Source organism: Falco biarmicus, chromosome 3 (assembly GCF_023638135.1).
Source record: "Falco biarmicus isolate bFalBia1 chromosome 3, bFalBia1.pri, whole genome shotgun sequence".
In the NCBI taxonomy this organism is placed as follows: domain Eukaryota; kingdom Metazoa; phylum Chordata; class Aves; order Falconiformes; family Falconidae; genus Falco; species Falco biarmicus.
The window spans coordinates 58,792,042-58,815,418 of NC_079290.1; the positions used below are offsets into that span (position 1 = coordinate 58,792,042).

Here is a 23,377-nt window from a genome sequence, read left to right on the forward strand (position 1 = left end):
AGAAAAATCTCATCTGCTGAAGGGCAATTCAACGTTATCAGCACAAAATTGGCATTTGCTCCCTTTTGCTTTACAAAAGATTCTACTACCAGACTACCAATCCCTTTCACTGCATGGACCAGCACACCACAAAACTGCCTGGGACATGCCTGTGTGACAGGGTTTTCCACTTGGTGAGGAGTGGCAGAAATTGCAGTAAAGTGTATTTGTGTCTTTGCCTGATTTTTCAGATTCTGTTAGGGCTACACAGGAAAGCACTTTAAAATAAATGAATTCAGAAGTCCACAGTTTGGTGTCATGCAGACCTCTAACGTGTTTATCTGTCTACCTCTAGCTGTTGTGGGTTTTTTGAATAAGCCCATGGTGTCCTGTCAGAGAGCTCCTGTTTGTTTGATAGAGGGCAGCAGGAACTGGATCAATGTTTTTTAGTAGCAAATCCTTCTAAAAAGCCCAGTCCCTTTTAAAACTCTCCACATCTGGCTACTGCTAGCTTCAGCATCAGACATGAAACCATTCATTTGTGATTTTATTACAAACCTGCTTTCATCCCGAAGGACAAGGAAGCTTTGGGTTGTTTTTTTTTTTTTTTCTTTTTCTTTGGGATGTGGAAGTGTTGAGATTGTGTGACCCTGTTTCAAGAGCAATCTTTAGTTGTTAAAATGTTATCAAAGCTGGCGACTGCACAAAAATTCAGATAGACATTATAACAAAGCTTCCTCTTTATCTTAAAGATCCTCTCAGATGCTGTGTACAATCGATAAAAAAAATAGGCTAATGAACTGAAGGAACATTTCCCTTGCCATAGACATGCTGTATCTTCTCCCTGCATTCTAGACACGGTAAAAGAACAGAGCACAGCATGGAAGGGGCACATGATGCCATATACAATCGAGTTGGTAAGAGAAGCAGATGGAAGATGGTGCAGACAGACATTATACAATTATCTTTAATCAGAAATCTGGTCTACATAGTGGTGCTGATTCCCATGTGGGTGTGTGCATGCATGGGGAATAATTGTACGTGCTCTTCTGTTCCACCCTGGAGAATGAAAACAGATGCTGAAATGTAGAAACGGTTCAATCCAGATGAACCAGATCAACCCAGTCATACCAGGGCAAGTCGTTTCTGTGTAAAAGCAGACATTTTTGTTTACACTAGAAGATAAAGCCATCCTTTCCCGTTACACTTAGCAGGCTAAGATATAACATTGTCAAGAACACCCAGCTTGAGAAGTGTGTCTTTCCTCTCAGAAGACCCTCTGAGGAAAGCTATGGGCCTTAATGTCGCCCCTATTGCCAATCGTACTAAGTATATGCTCAAACAGGTTTTTGGAGATCCTTGCTTATGGAAAAAATGTCTGAGCCTAGACCAAACACGAGATGCAAGGCTCTTGCCTTTTCAGCACGAGTCTCCTTTGGGCTGGCACTAATAATCTCAGGACCACGTGCTGCTCACCAGCAGAGAGATAGATTTAACTAAGCTGGAAAAGCTCTTGCCTCCTAACAGGTATAGTGCAAAGAACGAACAGTGCCTGAGGGCCTGAGCAGGTCAGTCGTGCCTGCAGCCCTGCCTGCAGCCCTTTGGCCCCTGCTGGCATAAGGATGAATCCTTTGCTGCTCTACCTGTTAAAGCCTTTCACCACTGCTTTGATGAATTCTCTCTTCGCTGGCACAAAAGTCAAACCTTCCTTCCTGCAGAAGACACTCCTTCAGCTCTCCTTGGTGAGGCCAGGCTTGCCCACCTGATCCCACATCACTTCATGTTCTTGGCTACTTCAGTGCCACCTCTCCCCACGAGTAAGACTCAAAAGTCATCCACAGTCAGCTCAGATGAAAGACTTATTTTAGTAATTCAAGCATTTCGGTCTGCCAGCCAGCCACCTGTGAGCACGTGTTTGAGGGTGAGCCCCCCGAGAAGGAGGGAAGGAGATGCCTCCAGGACTGCTCAGGCATAGCTTTTGGTGCTGGACACAGACCGCTTCACTGCCACTTCCATGAGTGCTGCTATTATCACAAGTGAGTCAAATCACACTGTCATTTTCCTCCTCTCAGCTGTCCGGTAACATACTCAAACCATCCTCTTGCACACCTGTGGATCTGCACTTCCTCATGCATTCGTCAAATGGAGAAGTTTGAACGTCTTTGTATTAATAAGTTTATTCCTACTCTGAATACTTACAGACAGCTTTTAAAAAATTTATTTCTTTATTTTAACCCCAGGATATCTGGGATCAAGATATCCCATTGCAGTCCTTGTGTTATTCTACAAAAAAAATCAGTCTCCACAAGCTTGGCCCTCACCTGCTTAATTTAATTTTCAGGTCTCCCCGATTCCTACTTTAAAAGTTTGATTACTTCTGTCAGTGGGAAAACCCAAGAATTACATCTCTCTGCCAAACCGCAGGAGGAAAGCAGTTACTTTTCAGGAATGTCACCTGGCTGTGTGCTGAGCTGGCTGCACAGCCAGCCCTCCCTGCTTAGCACCGCGATTTATGCAGCAGCCCTGGCTTGCTCCAGGGAGTGGGAGGATAGTGCTCCAGCTCTGCTAAAAGGCATCTTCTGGGCAAAATTCCTGAAGCTGAAAGTCCTCCTGTGCTGCTCCAAGTTACAATATTGGGCAGTATTTACCTATGAATAATGTTTTCTAGGTAAATACTAAAAAACCTATTTCCTCTTGAATGTTACTGCTGTGTTTATTTAATAGCAATTTTTCCTGACAAATTGCAATGAGTTTTCAGTGTTCAGTGTCCTCAACTCCACATGGACCTGAAACTAGGTGATGGTTACCCACACACTGCATGGACATAAGCCTGCAGGCCCAGCCACGTGCCTGCTTCTGTACCACCTAGTTCCAAAAGACATTTCAAATATCCGGGCTAGATCTGTATAAACATCTCCTGGTGAGGAACACATCTTAGTTTTGCAAGTCAGCTTCATTACACCTTCGCATAAATACGCAGCCACCTGCATTTTCCATAAATGCATTTTACATATGCAGCATTTTTTCACCCCCTATTCAGTCTTCTGCCATTTCAAAAGTTTCAGTTACCTACTAAAAACAAATGGAAAAAGCAGATTCAACACCATCTGTACAGTTGTGCAACACAAACCAAACTACTGGAGAAACTCTGGAAAGGAAGTACATTTTAAAGCAACAAGGAGGCGAGGCTAGTAACTATGTTAACTCAGTTTTATGGAGAAGGGAAAAATCCCAAAGCCGACTGAGCTAAGGGACTGAGCTCACCTTCTTACATCTCTGATTAACAGCGCTACCTCCAAATGAATGACTGAGAAAGCAAGATTCAACACAGGGCAAAGCATGCTACCTGGCAATTACAATGATACGTCACCCATTGTGGGCACGCTTTATTTCCTGATACCACCAGCAAATTGTTGACCTGGACTGTAATATGCACTGGTGGTGACTGTGGATTTTCTCTCCTCATGCCTCTTGATGGGTTCATTTTGAAAAATCATATGCATACTCTTACTAAGCGGCTATTTCAGTATCCTCTGTTTTAGCTGGTTTGTACTTGAAGGACGCTAAGCGGTTTAAAATGCCTGAAGAGAAGACTGCTTTTTCTTTTTTTCTAAACAAGTACTTCTATCTTACTACATTTTGCTTCTCTGCAGACACCTGTGAGAATCCAGCTACTCCTGAAAGTGCAGGGGTTGAGAGGGGGTTGATAAGACAGAGCAGTGACCTACTGGATAACTCTACAGGCAGTTTCTTGAGCTGTGTCTGGATAAGTATAGCTTGGAGCTCAGATATGACTTGCAGCTGTCTCTTCCTGATAAAAAAGCAAAGGCTCTGGGGGAAACTGTTCAACTGGGAGTTACCACTAAGATAAAACCCTGCATCTTCTTCTGTCATACCAAAGCTGGAAATAATAACTTGTATTCCATATTTTTATTTAAAGTACTGTCTAGAATATAAGTAAATTAAAAAATAATGATGTGCAGTAGGGTTTCTAGCAAATTCTCTACTGATTCTCTGGGCAACAGTGTGCTGCTCTGGGGGATTTTCCCTTTTATCACTGATCTTGCACAGCAAAAGTGATACCCCAGGAGCAGGGAGACTTTCCTTCCATGTAACTTTACCAGAGCTATTCCTCAGAAAAAAGGAGCTGCTACCACTTTTCCTTCAGGTGCGTTTACATCAAAAGAAATCCAACAAAACAAACCCAGTTCATTCTAAAAACTCAGTTATCCATGTGTATCTTATAATTCTATCTCTCCATTCCGAAGTCTTTCTGGTTTTGTTTTGCAGTGATTACAAAAAGACTTTTCTGCTGTATAGAGATACAACATGAAGTGATAACCTGTTATTTCAGGTGTATATATTAAACAGATAAATAAATAAATAAATAAATAATAAAAAAATATAGATAGTGGTCTGGACAAGTTGGCATGTCAATGCTTTTATAAACAGGCCCAAAGCATACCTCAAGGTGGGAGCCTGCAGTTGATTTCTATTAATAAAACTTTTCTGATAAATACAAGTTTGCTCAAAAGATATAAAATTATGCTTAAGACACATTATTAGATTTTTTTCTTCTTTTTTAAAAAACAGATGCCTTCTGTGTTATAGGCTATTGTTGGGCCAAACTTGTACAGAATGAATCCTGATAAAGCAGAGCTATCTGTATTTTGGAGTATGAAAGAACAAAGGAAAAAAATGTCTCAAGAAACCTGCAAAATAATGCAAAATCCTGCTGGGAACTGAAAAGGAACTTTTTTTCCCCAATTGTTTAAAGTAGTTATCTTTTGATCACATGAAACACATACACCCTGAAACATTTATTTGGGTCTGGGAATAAAGAAATGGACAACAAGTTATCATGCCATTCATCATGCTGTTAGTGTCAAGTGCAATGATTCAGATGAAGACAATGAGAACATAAAAAATATTTCTGAAGAGTGGATGTTCTTCAGGGTTGAGAATTTTCAAAGGGGTTGTACACCTCATTTCAAAGGAAGAAAGCCTGTCCTGGTTTCAGCTGGGATAAAGTTAATTTTCTTCTTTGTAGTTAGTGCAGTGCTGTGTTTTGGTTATGATGTGAGAACAACGTTGATAGCACACTGGTGTTTTTAGTTATTGCTGGGTGATGTTTATACTAAATCAAGGACTTTTTGGTTTCTTGGGCCCTGCCAGCGAGAGGGCTGGAGGAACATGGGAAACTGCAGGGGGACACAGCCAGGACAGGTGACTCAAACTAGCCAGAGACATTCCATACCATATGACATCATCTTGAGTATATAAGCTGGGGGAAGAAGAAGGAAGGTGGGGATATTTGGCATTATGGCATTTGTCCTCCCGAGTAACTGTTACATGTGATGGAGCCCAGCTTTCCTGGGGATGGCTGAGCACCTGCCTGCCCATGGGAAATGGTGAATGAATTCCTTGCTTTGCTTTGCTCGCATGCGCAGCTTTTAGCTTTACCTATTAAATTGTTGTTATCTCAGCCCCTGAGTTTTACATTCCTTTCCGATTCTCCTTCCCATCCCTCTGGGTGAGGGGGAGTGAGCAAGTGGCTGCGTGGTGCTTGGTTACCAGTTGGGGTTAAACTACAACAAAGCCTTAACCCCTGCAAAAGTCAGCTGGCTTTAAGTATTTCCAAATATTTACTTGAATTTAATTATCATACTTAGAATTAAAATATGCGGTTTACTGAATTGGTACACTGCTCTTTTCAAATGAAAAATTAAAGCAAAAAAAAAATCCAGCAAGTTCAGATGACAAGTAGAAAAAATGCCCAAATATCTGTGTTTGCACAGGGAAAGGAACAAAGCTAGTTCCTTACAGAGGACTGACTAGTAGTGTGCTCTCTATCCCATATAAATCACAAAACAACCTACTACTTATGAATGAGTTAAGAAACCTCCCTTTCCATTTCAGAACACAATAGTAGGATACGTGGTCAAGCTGAAGATGGCCTTCTGTCCTGCTCAGAAGATGAAAACACCTGGATATCTGTGCTTTTGTTTAAAACACCATAGCAGAGAGGGAAAAAAAAGGAAAAAGAAACTGTAAATTTTTCTGGATAAATAACTTCTACCTGGCATTTAAAACCACAGGCAACAGACTGTGACTCATGGGTTCGGATTTCAGTGTTGACAGAAATTTGCTGTGTGACCTGGAGGAGAAGTCATACAAATTCTCACAACCAGAAAACAGGTATGTTAATACTTCCCTACAGCATCTCTCAAGTGGCTTTGTGATGCTGAATTAAAGTTAGCAGACATGACTGAGGTTTTTCGATGGAAGAGATTAGTGGCACCATGTTTTTTATTATATTTCTGGAGGCAAAGGTGACAGAATGATTGAAATAATAAACTTCAGCCCCAGAGACAGATATTGTACATGAAGCGGAACAGCTGGTTAATAAAGAGTAAAGAATGTTTGGTGTGATGGTCAAAAAGTACTTTAGAAGAAATGCATTTTTCTATTAAAACTATTATTGGCTGTGGATGATGATTTATGGTATCATCTCAAGCCAATGGTTTTGCTGAGGTAAGACAGAACTCTTTCAAAAGATCTCCAGCATCATAAAACTTCAGTGAGCTATGGAGAAGTTTAATGCCTAAAATGTCAATTTTAAGCAAAGTGTAGTGAAACCTATGTTATGGTCTCAAGTCTCACAACTCTTATGAGTGGGCTGCAATTTTACTCATGAAGTAACACAATTTAATCACGTTGCGTGAGTAAGCATCCTCTTCCTTAGATGACCCCTTCCTTAAAAGGCTGTTGTACTTATAGCGGCTATTTTTACTGCTCAGTTTTTTAGTCACCTTGATTAAGAAAACAGACACATTATGATAAGATATTAATCCATATGTTATTGTCAGGAGCAACAGGGCAGAGACCTGTCTGACGACGTTTGAACACCAGCATGTCTTTGCCTGCAGGTGGGATGTGTAGGGCTGCCTTCGAAGGTCTGCGCAGGGTCCTGACAATAAGATACGGATGTGCCAGGTAAGGGCCAATTGTCAACCCACCACACTTTGTCCTTCTGACTAAGTAGATTGGGGCCGCTGCTAGGGAAAATTAAGCCAGACATTCCAGCTCTGCAACACCTTTACATTTTCTTGAACTCCTCACAAAGGGATGTGTTCTGTCTCTTTCAATGACATGAACATGCCTGAGCTACCCACTGGCGTATGGGCATGCACCGACACATCCAGGCAGACGGGGGAAGCACGAATGTCCTGCTCACTGTCCAAACACAGTTCCCAGTATTTCACCATGACTAGACAAACTAAGCCACCTCGAATTCATAACTTTTTCTGTTTAGCATACATCAGAGATCAGCTATGATAATTACCTGGATTTGGTGTAATATACCGTGTGGAATCACAGAATGCAACAGAGGCAGGGTGGCCTTCTTTATGTGACTGCTACTGTGAAACATGTAATATAATGTACAGAAGGGACCGGGAAAGCTTGAGAAAACTGTACAGATGTGGACTTGAAAAACTGAAAGCCTGGTCATGTAACACAGTGACGGATATGTACACAGAGGCACCATGGATTACCAAGCAGGCAGGGAGCTGGAGGATGCTAGTGTGGAAAAAGTAAGTTCCCAGTAGCTAAACTAATGGGGTAATTCCTCGAGATGTTAATAAAGAGCTCCATATAGTCCAACTGGAGCCAGCCAGCCACTAGAGGGAGGAACAATCTAGTGCTGCCAATGATTGCTGTTCATTAGGCTTCTGCAATGCTTTACGTTTTCCTTAAAGCTCATCTTACGAGCCTTGCAAAATCTTTCCAGTTAAAGGAAAAAATCCTCGAGTTTTCACAGTTGGTGAAGAAAGCACACAAACACAGAGTTCAAGGACTCAAGAAACAAAACATAAAAAAGATGGTGCACATCTATTATATCTTAGAATATATTCTGATTTTTACAGCGTTTGTGGACCTGATTTGCAATTAATTAGGATTCATTGGGTAATTTGCTTTCATAACATTCAGCACATCATTACAAAAATGGTAGGATTTAAAGCTTTTTTATGTGTTTTTCATGAGTGAAAGTATTTTTCTTGGTGATTAGAAAGGGCAGGTCAGCACTGGGTCTGGAAAAAGAGTTTTCCTTCTGTACAGAAACTCACAACTTACTAAACACATTAACTTCCATATTCGTTAAGAATAAAGCTATTTGAAAGTAGAAACCAAAGAGAAGCCCAACACAATAATACACTCTCTATGGCTGTATTACCAGTCTTGCTCCTTTCACTACAGTAACTATGCTAAATATCCATCTATAGCAGGAAGAAAGCAATTTGGATATGTGAAGGCAGGTTTTTGTGTGTACAGCAATTCACTCACTACTCACTAACAGTAACTAACTAACAGATACTCAGTAACAGGAAAACGCTAAATAAAATTAGAAAGCTGTTTATATCTGAAGATAAGCAAGTAATTAATTAGATAGGTAACTGCTAGATGTTTAGCAGGTCAAATCTTAAGAGTTTTGCTGAAGGTCTATTGACGGGAAAGTCTGAGTTATGTTTTTTCCCTCAGTTTAGGCAAATTCTGCATAAATTAACAGGCCCAGTCCTGCTCTGTCAAACAGGAAAAAACCAAACTTAAACTCAGCAGAAGGAAACGGATCAATATCCTTCATAAAAAGATTGTAGAAAGCTCATGGATAATATCTGTTGTGAGTGCACTAAGAGCTTGGAACATAGGTAGAAAAACACTCCTCCACTTGTTCTTGTGGGTTTTGCTGTCCCCAGCAGCACCGTGCTCTTAGCGGGTGATTAGGCTGCCATCCGTGCGGCTGTCTGCCCCCTCCAGAGAAGAGAAATCAGGAGACAGTAACAGGAGACAAATGTTTCTCCAAGCCTTCCAAATGGCTTTTAACCAAGAAAATTCACGTTTTCCAGGAACAGGCTTGCACAGAGCGTACAGTGGGAACCCCCTCCACTCAAACCAGGCTGTGATCTTCAACGTGTGTGGTGTGCTTGCTTCTCTGTGTAGCACACACCATGGCAGCTCAGGCTCTGAGATATATTAAAAGATTTTTCCCTAGCTATGAAGGCCTTCCCTATGGGCAGTAAAAAACCCAAACCAACCAACAACCAAAACATTTTAAGATTCCCTTCTGCTATAGTGTGAAGGGTAAGAAATACAAAGAAAATTTATAGAGAAGTGAGTGGGAAGCTGTGCGTTAGTGTACATAGGCAGGACGTAGAGGGAAGAGGAGAGGTAGGACTAGCTGAGGGGAAGGATGCCTATCTATCATTTACCCCCTGTGAAAGTATCTGAACCACCTCTAGGACACATGTTAGGAATGGGTGTGGGCTGCATGGTGGTAAGAGAGGGGGAGATGTGTCAACTTATGAGATCGTACCTATGCGTTTCAACAGACTCAGCAAAATGCAACATGAGTTATTGCTACTCCTAGGAATCACATGCTCCTCCTTTGGGCTTTCATACTTCATGGGGAGAGCAAATATGTACAGCAGGTGGAAAAAGCGAGGAGAGCATCCTGGAAGCAGGATGCACGTGGGAAGCACGGTTGAGAAGAATTGACCCTTCTGTCCCTGGATGAGGTCTCTCCAGCCTCTGCAGCTGCAGAATGCAGTACAGGATACCGTACTGTACAGTACAGGGAAGTACAAGGACGACTTAACTTCTTCCCCATGCTGTGCCTCGCTGCTCACGCAGTGCGGTGCGGCTCTTCCCAGGCATCTCCATGAGCACAAGGAAATGCTGCCACCAACCTTGCTTCAGGAGTGCAGAAAGGAGTGAAGAGCAAGGGGGCAATGACTAACAATGACTGTACTAGCATTTCTGCTGCCTCTTTAGAAGGCTACTTAATTGCTGCACTAACTGTAATGAAACAATGCTTGTGACATTCCGATGTGCGCTGGAGGCTCATTGATACCCACTGCTGGGAAGAGGCCAGGCAGGGAGCAGCAGTGGTGGGGCGCCTGGCACTCCTTCCCTGGCCTCTGCTCCCAAGGCCACATCCTACCTGCCGTGGGGGTGCAGCATGTAGATGTAGGGGCCAGAGTCTCCCACCACCCTGCTCCCCTCTGGCAGAAAAATGGGCACCACACTTGGGAGTTTTGCAATTTCTGTCCTTCATTTTAATTGCTGAACTGATCCTCCCTTTCCCTGTGGGAACAAGGCAAGCCAGGCACTAGTTCCAGGTGCACCCTTCATGCTCTTTTTAGACCTGAGAAACACCGAGCAGCCAAATCATACCTTAGAGTGCTCCTGAACTATAATTAACCTTAGTGTATCATTTTATGAAAGAGAAAGCTGTTAGATTTGCCTGAATTCAAAAGAACTTGAGAGAACAGTGGCAAGAAAATGTTTTTAACAAGCAGCTTGATTAATTCATGGCAGAGGTTATCATCCCATTGTGTTGGGTAGGAGGCTGGCATTTAAAACTTCGTGTCTACTTTGTCAGGGGGGAGAAAAAACTTCCATAGCTCAGATTTTAAACGTTACGCTTGAGACTTGTAAACAACCCACTGCAGAATCCAGTACTGAGGACCCAGATCCCAGTTGCACAGTATTCCCAAGGACTTTCAGAGAAACAGCCGACAACTATTTTTCTGTGCCTTATTCAAATGAAGTCTCATACCTTAGGGAAAAAAGCCCAGTGTTGATTTTGAGTTACAGCGCATACCTCCCCATGGAGCGAGACGCCCTCCCAGAAGGGTATCTCAGGCCTGTACTGGGAGCAGTGGGTAGCCCAGGGAGCAGGGCAGGGGATTTCCATTCATCTCAGGTCTAACCTGGATCAGATCTAAACTTCCCACTGTGGCTGACTTCAGTGCTGTTAATGAAAGAAACACCTAGGGAGTAATTGTGAAATATAAGATAGTACAACAAAACCTGTAAGATTAAACTCAGAAGCAAGATTTTACCTGATTTTGGCTACAAAAAAGACTATTTCTATTTTTTCTTTCTAGAAATACAAATATTCTATTTATGAGATGGGATTAGATAAAAAAAAAAAATTTATAATTGAAAATATTGTAAAACAGACTTGCAAATAAGCATCAGGAAGTCCTAAAATCACTGTTTTAAGTATTATTTTACATGTCAATTTTATTTCACCCTCTTCTTTAAAAATATTTCTTCAAAATAAAGGTTCTTCCTCTATATATAATTTTTTATTGTCTATTATGTACATCATTTAAAGGTGGTACATACAACACATAATCTGAAAACATATTCGAAAGATGAAGAATCTCTACAACATCAACAGCAAACTACAGCTCTGTTTTTAGAGACAGCTGTTCAGGTGATTCACTGTTTGCATGAACTTCAAATGATTTATTTTATTATTCTTTGGGCTGTTGCCCTTAAGGGAGCTAGTTACATTAAATAACAAGCTACCATTATATGGACACACTGATTCTGAGAACAGGGGAAGGGAATATAGTCATAACACGCAATTTCAATAGAAAACGAGGGCTTGTCAACCTTCTGCCAGAGGCAAAACACTTGGCCAGATACCGCAGTCATCACAGAGATGTAACGGAATAGATTAACTTCTCTGGAGAAGGGACAATTAAAGCTGATAGGAAAAAGCCTCCTTGGTGTTCACGTGTGTTTGCAGAGCAATCCATGCACAAGGGCTGCCTGACCGCTGGTTGGTGGCCAGAGCACCTGGGCTGCCATGCTGTGGTTGCGAGCCGCTGTGGCAGCTTCTGCCTGGAGAACTGGAGCAGTGAGCAAACCCAGTTGCCCAGGAAAGCACTCCAAAGACAGCTTGAAGCGTGGCTGAGTGCATCTAACTACTACGACGTATATGGGGGCAGCAATGGAGCACCAAAATGAAGGCAGGCACAGCCATTTTCCAACACAAGCTGCATGCCTCCCCAGTGAGAAAAGGATGCAAAGAGAAGGATCCATGAGTGCTAGCAATGGACCAGCTCTACTCAGGACTAGAAACTGTGGGATAAAAGAACTGTGAAAGACTCACAAGGATGATATTAGTAACAGGACTAGTGAAAAAGGTTAGTAATTAAATCACCGCTGATGAAAATCTTAGCAGGAGAGTGTATTAGGATCAGGGCTACAATAAATGAAAGCTGAAGAGAGTGCTACACGGTTATTATTTTCAAAGGTGTGAAATTCATTTAAAAAGAAAATAAAATAAGCAGTGGGGAGGTGGAAATATGGAAGTAGTTGATAGCCAGAAGGTCATTCTGTCACTGTGTGAAGGGACGAAGACTCTAGATGTGGTATTCTTTATGCAAATCTTGGCTTTTCTAATGGAAAAAAGGATGCTTAGCTAAGTACTGATTATTATTACTTAGTAATATTAAGGAATCACTTAAAAAAGAGAAAAAGAGAGAGAAGAGAAAGGGACAACAGAAATAGTGACACAGTGCTAACATTTGTTCCAGCCAGTCAGTCTAACATCTTACCTGAATAAGGCATCATTCACTCCCTCTCAATGCAAATTCGTTCATTATGGGTAAACAGCAGTTAACTTGTGCCCCAAATCAAATGATCTCAAAGTAGGGGGGGGGGGGGGGGGGGGAAGTAATAGACAGAGAGTTACTGCTCTGCCAGAAATGACAATCTACCCAACAGTAAATGACTGAACAACTGCAGTGGCACAGCCTGACTCACCAGCATTTCAAACAAGTCTGAGCAACACATCTCTGCCAAATCCCTGTTGTCTCACAGCTCTTACAGCCACATGACTGAGATGAGTCCAACAGATCCTGCACCAGTCTGAAATCCATGGCTAGACATTTAGATTGGACCCTATTGACTAGACAGTGCCAATGTTTCTGAGATTTTCAACATCTTTGACTGCAACTTCACAAGGATGGTTGAATGACATGTTGGCTACATCCCACTAGAATAAGGAAAAAAGACCTTTTCAGAGTCAGAAATTGTGTCGTGTGTCGTCCCCCCCACCTCCCCTGAAATAAAAAATTCCAGCTTTTATAAATATAATTTCTATCACTGCTACAAACATAAATTTTATGAGATGAAGTCATGACTCAGTTGATATCGTCATTGACACCATTTCACCCAAAGTGGTTGTAAGCTTACTGCATTATGCATGTATCCTTGGTTTTGAGATTTATGCAACGTTCAGAAACAAATTATTTCTCTAAATATGATAAAAGCAAAGTAGCAGTTTTAAGTTTTGAAAAAAAGAGAGTAAAAGTAATAAATGAAGTAAAAACCTTTTTTCCATTCTAGTACATTCTCCAATCTTTGTTATGCAGACAGTAACAAATATTGATTATTACAAGACAGAGTTTTAATGAATGTCTATATTATGCCTATTTTGGTGTGATGAAGTAATAACTGTGAACAGTTTTAGAACTAGTCCAAGGAGGTCTACCTTCTAAAGATGTTTTTCAAGGTTTCCTTTTAAGTGTAGAGTAATGAAGGCTTAGAACAGATTTGCAATAGCAATTGTCAGATGTAAAACTGGTGAGATTTATATACTAGTCCTGAAAGCTCCTGAGCTTGCCTTCTGCATGATACATCACTGTCACAGTGCAGAGCTGCACAGATGCAACCCAAGCATGGCTGCCACTCCAATGTCATTTAAATAAAGGGAAGGATTTGGGTGCTTTGATGTGGCTGCCGGCATTCCGGGCTGACAAAAACAGAGCTTTCTGTGGTCGCTGGGTTTGCTGCAGGCAAAGCTGCTGGGCAGCTGGAGTGTAGCCTGGTCAGGTAGCACAGCCCTTTGGAAGGGAATGGGAAATTGCTGTGCAACTCCACTATAGATGCAACCGCAGCAATCTCTTACAGAAAATCAGAACCTCAGCTGCTGCAGAGGTGCTTTCAACAAGAATATGTTTTTCACACCAGCATATAACACAAGCCGTGATCATATGATAGTTCTCTATCTTTGTGGTGTATGATGAATAAGAAAGCAGGCACAATGTAAAAAAGTCTTTAAGAATTTTCCCTAATTTCTCCTCTCCTGAAAAGATTTATAACTTCATTAGGAGGAGAGGAGTTTTTAAAAAGTCAAGCCTTTTCAGGTGAACCTTCATTCACGTGTGTCACTGGGAGCACAGTGTATTTGATGCTGCCCTACTTCAGCACCTTAGCTGCCAGGGGCCATACGCTTTCTTTGCTGCACCCTGCCCCTAACCTTCATCCCATACTGCACCCAAGTCAGCAAAGAATTACCAAAATAAGTTGAAAATTACTCTATCTTAGCAGTAATACAAACACAAAAAAATAAAAGAAACAAATGACTGGGCATCAACATGACTTAGATATTAACAGTAACTTTTATTTGTGAGGGCAGCACAATTACTTTCATGTCTCTTTCTCTCACCCTAACATGGTGCAAATTAACAGAAGATCCCAAAGCATGTCTGCAACACTGATTGTCTTGTAATTTCACATTGAAACTAAAGCAAAATACATTATTTTATCTTTTTCTATTTTTAATCTAAAGGGGCCCCAGCATTTCACAGTGAAAGAATATTGCACTTCTGGCTGATCAGAACAGAAAATTATTATGAATAATTAACTTAATTATTGTTGCCTGCTTGCTTGTCTTGTTATGTTGGACATTAAGTACTCCAGACTGAATTTTGTGCAAATGCACATCTCATTCTATGCCTGTGAATTTTCTGCATGGCAGACTTAATACATCAGCTGAGCTCCCCTTAGCAGGCTAAACCAGACAGTACAGGATCACATACCGAGAGTCAAGCATGGTATGGCTGGCAGCAGTTGGAACATAATTTCAAAACGCTAGCAATGAAATAACATTTAAAATACATGCGGCACTGCTGTGGGTGGGATATCTATACTTACTATTCAACAGCAGGCCTTCAGGAATAATTTGGTCCTGATGAGAATTTTATTTTTATATTTAAAAATAAAGTTAAGGAAGTAAGAACAGTGGCAGTGGGTATATTCCATAGCCTGAGAAAGACAAAGAATCATAAAAGAGAGGTCTGGAGGGGTCTTCATGAGGTCATTTTGTCCCTCCTCCAACCCTAAAGCAGGATCAGCAACACCTAAATTTGTCCTGGCAGACATTTTCTACCCTTTTCTTGAAAATGTCCAGTGAAGCGATTTCTCTTGGCAATGCACTCCTGCGCCTAACTATCATTACCATTAGGAAAATTTTCCTAACATATAGCTTGTGTATGTCCTTGCACTCTAAGGCAGCATTTCTTCTCCTGTCCCCACTGGACATTATTAACTTCCTTTCTGAGGCAGCATTTTAAATAGGTGGGCAGAAGCAGGGCTAAAAATAAACAAGTCCAGTTTTGCATGCAAATACGCAGGTTGGCTGTGTAAAAGCTATACCCTGAAAGAGATGGCTGAAAACCACATCTTGGTTCAGTAATTATAATTGTGTTTCTTAAAGCAAGCCCTAGAAGTGACCATTTGAACCATAAAGTATAGTGATAGACCTTGCTTTTTAAAACAGACAATGGGGTGGACTTACACTCACCAAAATAATTTTCTCTAAAATGTATAAATGTTTACAGGATTTAACTGAGAGAAGCTAACAATTTACACTTCCATCTGTAGCTATGTGTAACATAAAGCTTAAAGCTGGGCCACGTGACTAGATACAGGACAAGGACTTCCATTTCTGCAAGTAAGCCAATCATCTAAATGAAGTTGCAGCTTTTCTTTAACAGAAATATCTGCTCCAGTATTGCCAAAAGATCACACTTTGACTAGCAAATTTAAAGTATTTTTTTTGGTTTTGGCTGATGTTTATTCTTGGGTAAGTTAATTTTAATTGATGTCCTCAGATTTCAACAAATAAAGGTAAAAGTACAAGCCAGGCAACAACTGTAGTGTAAGTCACAGATTACAACCAAATTCTGACTTCTTCTCTTAGAGAAACAGGAAATAACTTTGTTTATACAAATGTGACATTACTGACATAACAGGGCACAGGGACATATGGAGCTAGGTGTAGACTGACAGAAAGGTAAGTTTCACGAGGGGATAAGCAACGTCTGCTAGCAGTGAGACTGTAATAGCTAGGGCATCCCAGTTTCATTGCAAGATAAACTGGTGAGGATCATCACAGGAGGAGTGCCCATCCTACTTACATGCTATACAGCGAACTGTAGGAATGCCCTGTCTCCACAGAGGATTGTACAGTGAGATGAGCAGGTTCATTTCTGTGCTGTAAAGGTGTACATATCTTTGTGTGTGGGGACACAAAGCCCAGAAGAAATGCTGCCATGGGGCGCAAGCTTTCTCACATGCCCATCAGTGATATTAAGCATTAACTGACTGATCATGCTATATGTATCTATCATCAGTGGAAAGTTGCAATTGTTCATTAAAAGCTCCAAGGTCAAAGTTCCTTCAATAAATCTATATCCTCTGCTCCTTAAATATCACGTACACAAAATAGATGTCAGCTGCCCTAAGGAAACCATTGGCTTCAGAGGTATACTCACTTACTACCTCAAAATAAATATATTTTTTATTGCCTTGCCTTTCAAATTTTCTTCTGACTTACAAACTATTCACTAAACTTAATCATACCTGACACATGAGCCTGAAAAGTGAGAAACCTGTTTGAAGCTTCTCCCTAGCTTTCAAAGAAAAAAGAGAAGGAATTGCGATAATATGAACAAAAAGCTAAGTAATAATATCATGCATCAGTAACTGCAGACTGGGAAAGTTACTACCCAGGCCAACAATACTTCTAGAATACTATTCCTCTGGCTGCACGTCCAAACCTCATGGAGATGCTCTATTCTCTTTCATATGAAAGCCAAAAAAAAACCCTCTTCAAGCAAACACACCTCAAGGAAAACAGAAATAATTCTTTCACTAGCTAAACACCTGATGAAAATGTAAGAGAAACATACTGTGAAACACTAATAAAAGATTAATTAGACTTATTCCTTTTGTACTAATAAGGAAAGTCATTGTTCCCTAACTGAAAGTCACTCAACAAGAAAGAAAATTAACAAGCTTCCCTGCATGTGTCTAAAAATACTCCCTATAAGGAAGATGAGGTATTGCATCACGTTGTATGGTCCCTCTTCCTTCCCCCTACCCCTGATCTGGGCCAGTGAAGTTAATGAGACATTTTTATTAATTTTAGCAGAATGAGGACAACACCTCCATTTAAAAAAGCAGTATGCTTTTGTTTATATAACACCTTTTTCTGGGGATAATTTGAAACATGTTATAGTAATATAGAAATAGCCTAAGGTAAACAGGACCTCATTCCTAAGACCAAGATGGTTTTCATACCGTATTTCACACCATACTGTATGGTGAAATGCAGTGTAAGGACATCAGATTCAGTTTGCTCAAGTGCCACAACAACCTAGCCAATGTGTCAGGCTACAATTATCCTTACATCCCTTATCGTTTCCCTCAGTGCAGACACTTCCCAAGAACAGCATTTGTGAAAAGCTGAAAAAGTGGGAGAACCATCTCCAGAGTTTATATTGATCCATGATTTTCTGAGAGACTGTATATTTCAGTTTGAGAAGCCATGAAGATTTCTACATACGGAAATGCATGTGTTGCATCACTATAGGAAAACCAAAGCTATAATGACCTCCAGCTTTGCTCATAAGATTTAAAAACATCCTTGCCATGCAACATGCTGTGTCTTTAGTGTAAAAACCTTTTGGACCTTTGCTCATCCTTTCATACATGTTAGTCCACGTTTGAAAGGCATTATTCAATTTCACCGTTAATTCACTCTGTGCATATGATGCACTTTATCATCCCATCAGTCTATATGGATGTGCCCATGCGTGCATATCCCCTTTCCTCCTGATTACCACAAATTGCCATCAGACAAAATTATTTGAGAGTATTATTTTTACAAGTGTAAAGGGATTTTCTATCTGAAACACCTTATACTATGTAACAATGGGGTGGCTAGATTTTTTTTTTTACAAGTAGTCCTAGCAGAGCTGGTCCTGCAACTCTAACAAGATTTGATTTGTAATCTAGGTTGACCCTAGTTTGAATGCTTGTTCTCCAGGAACTGATCTGATCCTTTCTCAGACAGGTGATGAACAGTTAGAATTCAGGACGTATAAATCAGATCTACCCATTTCTTCTTGCTTTTTCCACTGTTTTTGTTTGCTACCAGATTCTGCCTCTTAATTGAGCTTGATTATTTACTGTGGTTTTATAGGATGTTGAGAAAAATAGTGCAGAGGCTTTCAAGACAATTTTATCTTCAGAGTCCCATAAACATATAAGTATAAAGTACTCATGCTATTTGTATTAGCACACAGAAAATAAGCCTGGATGTACACAAATAACATGCACATATTTTGAGATATAATTTTTGAAAGGTGTCTGATAAACTTTAAAGTTAGGAAGTGGTTGGTTTATTCTATTCTAAGTATCACTTATCTATGCAGTAAATCACAGGAATAGATGCAGCTATGGTGGAAGTTACACAGACAAATTCTTTACCATGGGATAAAAAGGAGAAATGCCTAATGTTTTTTGCTTATATGCTCACACATTCCTTTCATCATCAGTGGTGTAATTTGGTGCCCATTAAAAAATGTTTGAGGTGTTTATAACTGTGTTTCTCCACGTCATAGATGACTGGAAAAACACGACGTTTCTATTAGAATATCTTGAAAATAAAAATTTGTTAAGAAAAAACTGATTTCTATTCTTCCTTCTCTCCTTTTTACGCAGGTTCTACAAATGCATGTCCAAAGTATCAAGATCATTGAAACTGTCAATATACTAGTGATCAGAGTACAATTCATCTCAGAAAAAAGTTTGCATGATCAAATATTAATTCAAAGGAACAATTCTGCAACTGTATATAACCCAAAAAACCCATGCAAAATGTCCACAAATACATTACCATTAAGTACTGTAATATTTTGGAGAAGAAAAAAAAAAGCAGCTGTGCAGAAGACTCAAGTGGCTGAAGTCGCTACAGTAGCAGCAATATTGAGTTAGGAAGCAGAATGTGAAGCTATGTTTTAAGTGGTGAGTGTTTGTACAGTAGAGTAGAGGAAGAGGGCCAGCAAAAGTAGGAAAACTATGGTAACAGGATCCCTCTCTTAGATGTCTTGTCCTCAACCAGAGTTTCCAGTCCCTCCCAAATTCCTCATCTTTTAGCTCACTAGCTATTTTGCTCACTCAAGAGATCATAAGGGATGGATGCAGATCTTTCTTTGCCTTACTCAGCTACAGATCGTCATAAGGTTTACTGGAACTTTGTGCCTTCCAGACTGCAGTCTTTCTAGCGAACTCGGTTAAAGCTGGCCAATGGATTCAAAAGTTACTGGGAGGTGGAGATGACAGGTTGGCATGTGGACGTTGTAATTGCATACTTTTTTTCCAATGAAAACCAGGCTAAGCATAACCAAGGTACATATAGGTAGTGAAGAAACATATCCTGATCTGAGCTCAGCTGTAGTAGAGTTATCTGTCGTCTGCACCTTCTTTAGAAGTTAGCTAACCAGTCCGTTTTCCATGTGCTTACAAGGGCAAGAGAAACTTTTGCCACTTTTCAGGAATGGGCAAGAAAATGTCACTTTTTTTCCAGCTGATCAGTTTATCTAGGCTGAAAGATTAAACACCAAGAGGATACTGCCAACAAGACAGAGAGAAAAAGCTGCTTACTTCCCGGTAGGATAATGAGAGTGCTGCAGCGGAGGTGTGCATTTCAAGATCACAGCAAGCTGTGCTTTATTCAGAATGGTACCACAGCATTTGACACGTGCTGTAACCACATGGATACCATGGCATGGGAGAAATATTGTAGGAGGGAGATTGTAAGGTATAGCAAGAAAAAAACCTCAGCAAACCCAGGAAAATAAATTTGTATTATGTAAACGAGACATGACACAGTTGTGCTGTTCAAAAGTTATTCCTTATATAAAAAGAAACATTGGTAATAATGAAAATCCTTTCTTAGAAGACTAGGTGCATGAGCAATCGTAGGTAGGTAGGTGGGAGGAACAGCGTGGGTCATGAGACCAATATTAGACTTCAAGTACTCAGAGAGGAAAAGTCCCACAAGATGAAAAATCCCTTCAAAACCAACAGTGAAAACAAAAGGGAACATGTTCTTAAGTTGTTTGATCTGCCAAAGATGAAAGTGAAGCCAGCTAGAGACTGCATACAGAGAAAACAGAGAAAGAGAGTAGCAGAAGTGCAGAAGGTCCCTGACAATTACCACTTAGAAGCACCAGTTTCCCAAGGTGCCTTGTTCTTCACTAACAGAAAAAACATAATTAGAGGAGTGGAATACCATTCAGCGTTAAGGTGTTAATAAAGTTCTGCTAGGTCAGCTAGAAAGTCCACTAGTGTCAGTAAAAGGCTGCCTGCTGACTAGAGGGGCTTTTGGCTCATTTCCGTAATGCTCTATTCAGGTGCAAATTGAACTCAAGTCAACAATAAGCCAAGGAAGTAACTTGTTATCACACATTACACAATTGCTTGATGACCTACATGCAGTGAGTCAGGGGCCCTAATTTAGTCTCTGACCAACACGTCAGCAAAACTCTATCACAACTCTTTGAGTAATCAGGGTAGCCCTGGGATGAACAAGCAATGTCATGGTCAAGGTCAAGTCACGCTACTAAGAAAGTATGAGGAAGTCTGCAAAAAAGACCCATCATAACAGAAGACTTCAATTCCCAGGAAACACTTGGCTAGTTCTCACCTGCCTGCCTGCCCTGCCCCCCCCCCCCCCCCCCCCCCCAGTTATCATGTTCAGCAGAAAGGAGTAAAAGCAATGTGTAATTATGTATTATAGAATTTGTCTCTGAAAGTGGAAAGCTTTTCCAGGAAGACACATTTCTATAAAGTATCATCATAGATTAAAAGAAATAATTCAGCCAGTTTATGCTGAAAAGTCATTGAAAAAGAGAAGCCATTTCATATTTTGTCATCTTTTTTGTTTTACTACCATTTCCCATTTCCCCCTTCCTTCTACCCAGTGATTTACATCCTACTTCTGCATAGCTCCTAAGCTTACATGAATTTTAGAGTGCAGCTTAAAATTAAGCATACTCCTAAAAGCTTTCCTGAATAGGAAAGGTTTTAAAAACATGTGAAAAGACATATTTGACCAAGCATTTTGCTGAATTGCAATAATTTGAAAGCTAAACCTAAAAGCTTCTGCTGCCTAGCCCCTCTGATCTAACATCCTCTGTGGGTGAACAGTGACATGCAGGACTTTTTATTTTTAATAATTCCATTTTCTTTTGCAAATCACATATCTACAGAGAACAGAAATGACCAAGAGCAAAGACACTTACTGTGATGCACTGTGCTCCACATTACATATATTACAAAACTATGTAACATATGTTTCTAAAGTCTCAAAAAGAATAAATTCTGTGCCTGTTAGTGTGTCCATGCATAAAGCACGGCTTTATGGAGTTTGTGGTGGTATGTAACATTTATGTTCACCTCGCAGAGATTGCAATAACTGATCTCAGAGGAGGGTTTTGGCTCAGACAAGGATGTGGTAAAGCCTGCTGGATGATGAGAGGAATCACTGGATCCCTTGAGTAAGTACCAGCTAGCTTATGAAAATCCCTGCAGAAAGAGACTGCTTTCTCCTTTGGACACTAATGGAAAGACAGAGCAGAAGCAATTCCTGACTTCCCCAGAGACAAAGTCAGGCAGGTTTCTTTGGGGAGCTGCAATAAGCATGTTTTTTTCCTTCTGGTCTATTCATCACTGATGTCAAGAGCACGACATTCTTAACAAGGATCAAACTTTTCTCTAAAATCTATTTCTCAGATAAGGTCTCTGGGAAAAAAAAATGGGGTAGAGGAGAACAAGGAAGGAGAGGAAATTAATGAGGGAAATGCAGGAGGAGTCTTTTGTCTCTAATCACAGATGGTAGAAGAGATGCAGCTCTTCTTTTTCCATTTTAAAGCTACAGCCTTAGGCAAGTTATACTAAAATTAGGTTATTTTTGGTTCATTGAACTATGATTCACTATTATAGCTACAAATTTTGCAGAAGACAGACAGAAACAATTGTTGATTTTAATCTACACTATTTTCTTTCCTGGATAGAATTTATTTTCTTGCTTTAGGGGCCCTCTCCATTTTGGAATAATTTAAAATAAAACACTAATACCAAAATTGTCCATTTGTGTAATTTTCATGAGAATCTGGGTGGTTCTTTTAAAAGGCACAGATAAAAGAAAACCACAAAGTGACATGTAAAAAAACATAAATTCATCATTCCTCATGACTAAAGCTTTCATAAATGATTAAAAAATAATTCAGTTTTGGTTATATTTCTCCACAAAATACAGTGCAATTCTGAGTGAACAGGGAAACCCTGGATTTGTCTATTTTCAGATGGTTATTGTTCTTTTTAATTAAATGTCAGATGCTCTCTGATGAGTTGCAAAGACTAGCTTAGGGCTAGTTTCACATGTTGAGTATACATAAATATACAATTATGCAAAGCTTTTGCAGGCCAAAGCTGTAATTCAGGAAAGTATTTAAAGAACAGACCTATAAAGAACAGAATACTCAACACTAACAGGTTGGAATACTTGGCAAATTCAAAGCACAGGCAGTAGGGGTCCCTTTCCAGAATAACATGGAAATACATTCCCAAATCTACTGTTGTTCAGAAAAAAACCCAACGCAAAATAATTATGACCAAACACACTTGTTTAAATACTTTCCTTAACTGGTGCCTAGAAGGTAGAACCCAATAGGAACAGAAACTGCATGTCTTAATGGAGCGCTCTGTATGATGTAGTAAAACATGGACTTACTTGAGGGTGGTGAGCTCTGTAAGGGATGGCTGGGTGGCCTTGAGATAGCTCTCTCTCCGTGCAGCAATCTTTGGAGATGGCTTTGGACTCGTATCTGAGTCTCCACTGTCATCATCCCCCATGGCTTTGATGTAACTGCCACTACGCATTCGTCGGCAGGGAATCTCATCATCTTTCCCTCGTGGAGTGTATCCAGTCCATTCATCTTGAGGAACCTGAAGTGATAAAACCAATTCCCTTATTAGCATACCCTGAGGTAATTGCACAGCAATACTTGACCGTGCTAAGTCACAACAGAGCCGTAACTAAAACTCTCGTGGCCAAGAGCCCATCCTCAATCCAATTTGACTGTGGGTTGCTGTTTGCAGCAGCGGCCTGCTTCATCCCCTGCGTAGGCGCAAGAACCTCTGGGGCTGTTTGGTATTTTCCACTACTTATCTGGGAAGTTTCTAGCAAACATGCTGACATAGGAACCTCAGTTAGATCTAACACTGGGCTGGATAAATCTGGCTTTTTGGTGGTTTCTATTCAAAGTGCTTACAAACCAGATCAGTGTGGTTTTGGTTCAGCTCAACATACTGAGCACCTCTGGGGAGGCACAAAACATGAAATACAAATCCCTATATCATAATCTTTTAAGACAGTGTGCATAGCTACAGTCACCAGGAT

General features: G+C 40.4%; 1 protein-coding gene across 2 annotated transcripts in view; it reads right to left on the minus strand.

Moving 5' to 3' along the window:
- The window catches only part of DLGAP1 (DLG associated protein 1), a 429,880-nt gene that overhangs the window by 105,211 nt on the left and 301,292 nt on the right, over positions 1-23,377 (minus strand). For both annotated transcript variants that reach the window (XM_056333020.1, XM_056333021.1), the window contains one exon: positions 22,709-22,923. In XM_056333020.1, the coding sequence (XP_056188995.1) occupies positions 22,709-22,923 (215 nt within the window). The remainder of the gene's footprint in view (positions 1-22,708; positions 22,924-23,377) is intronic.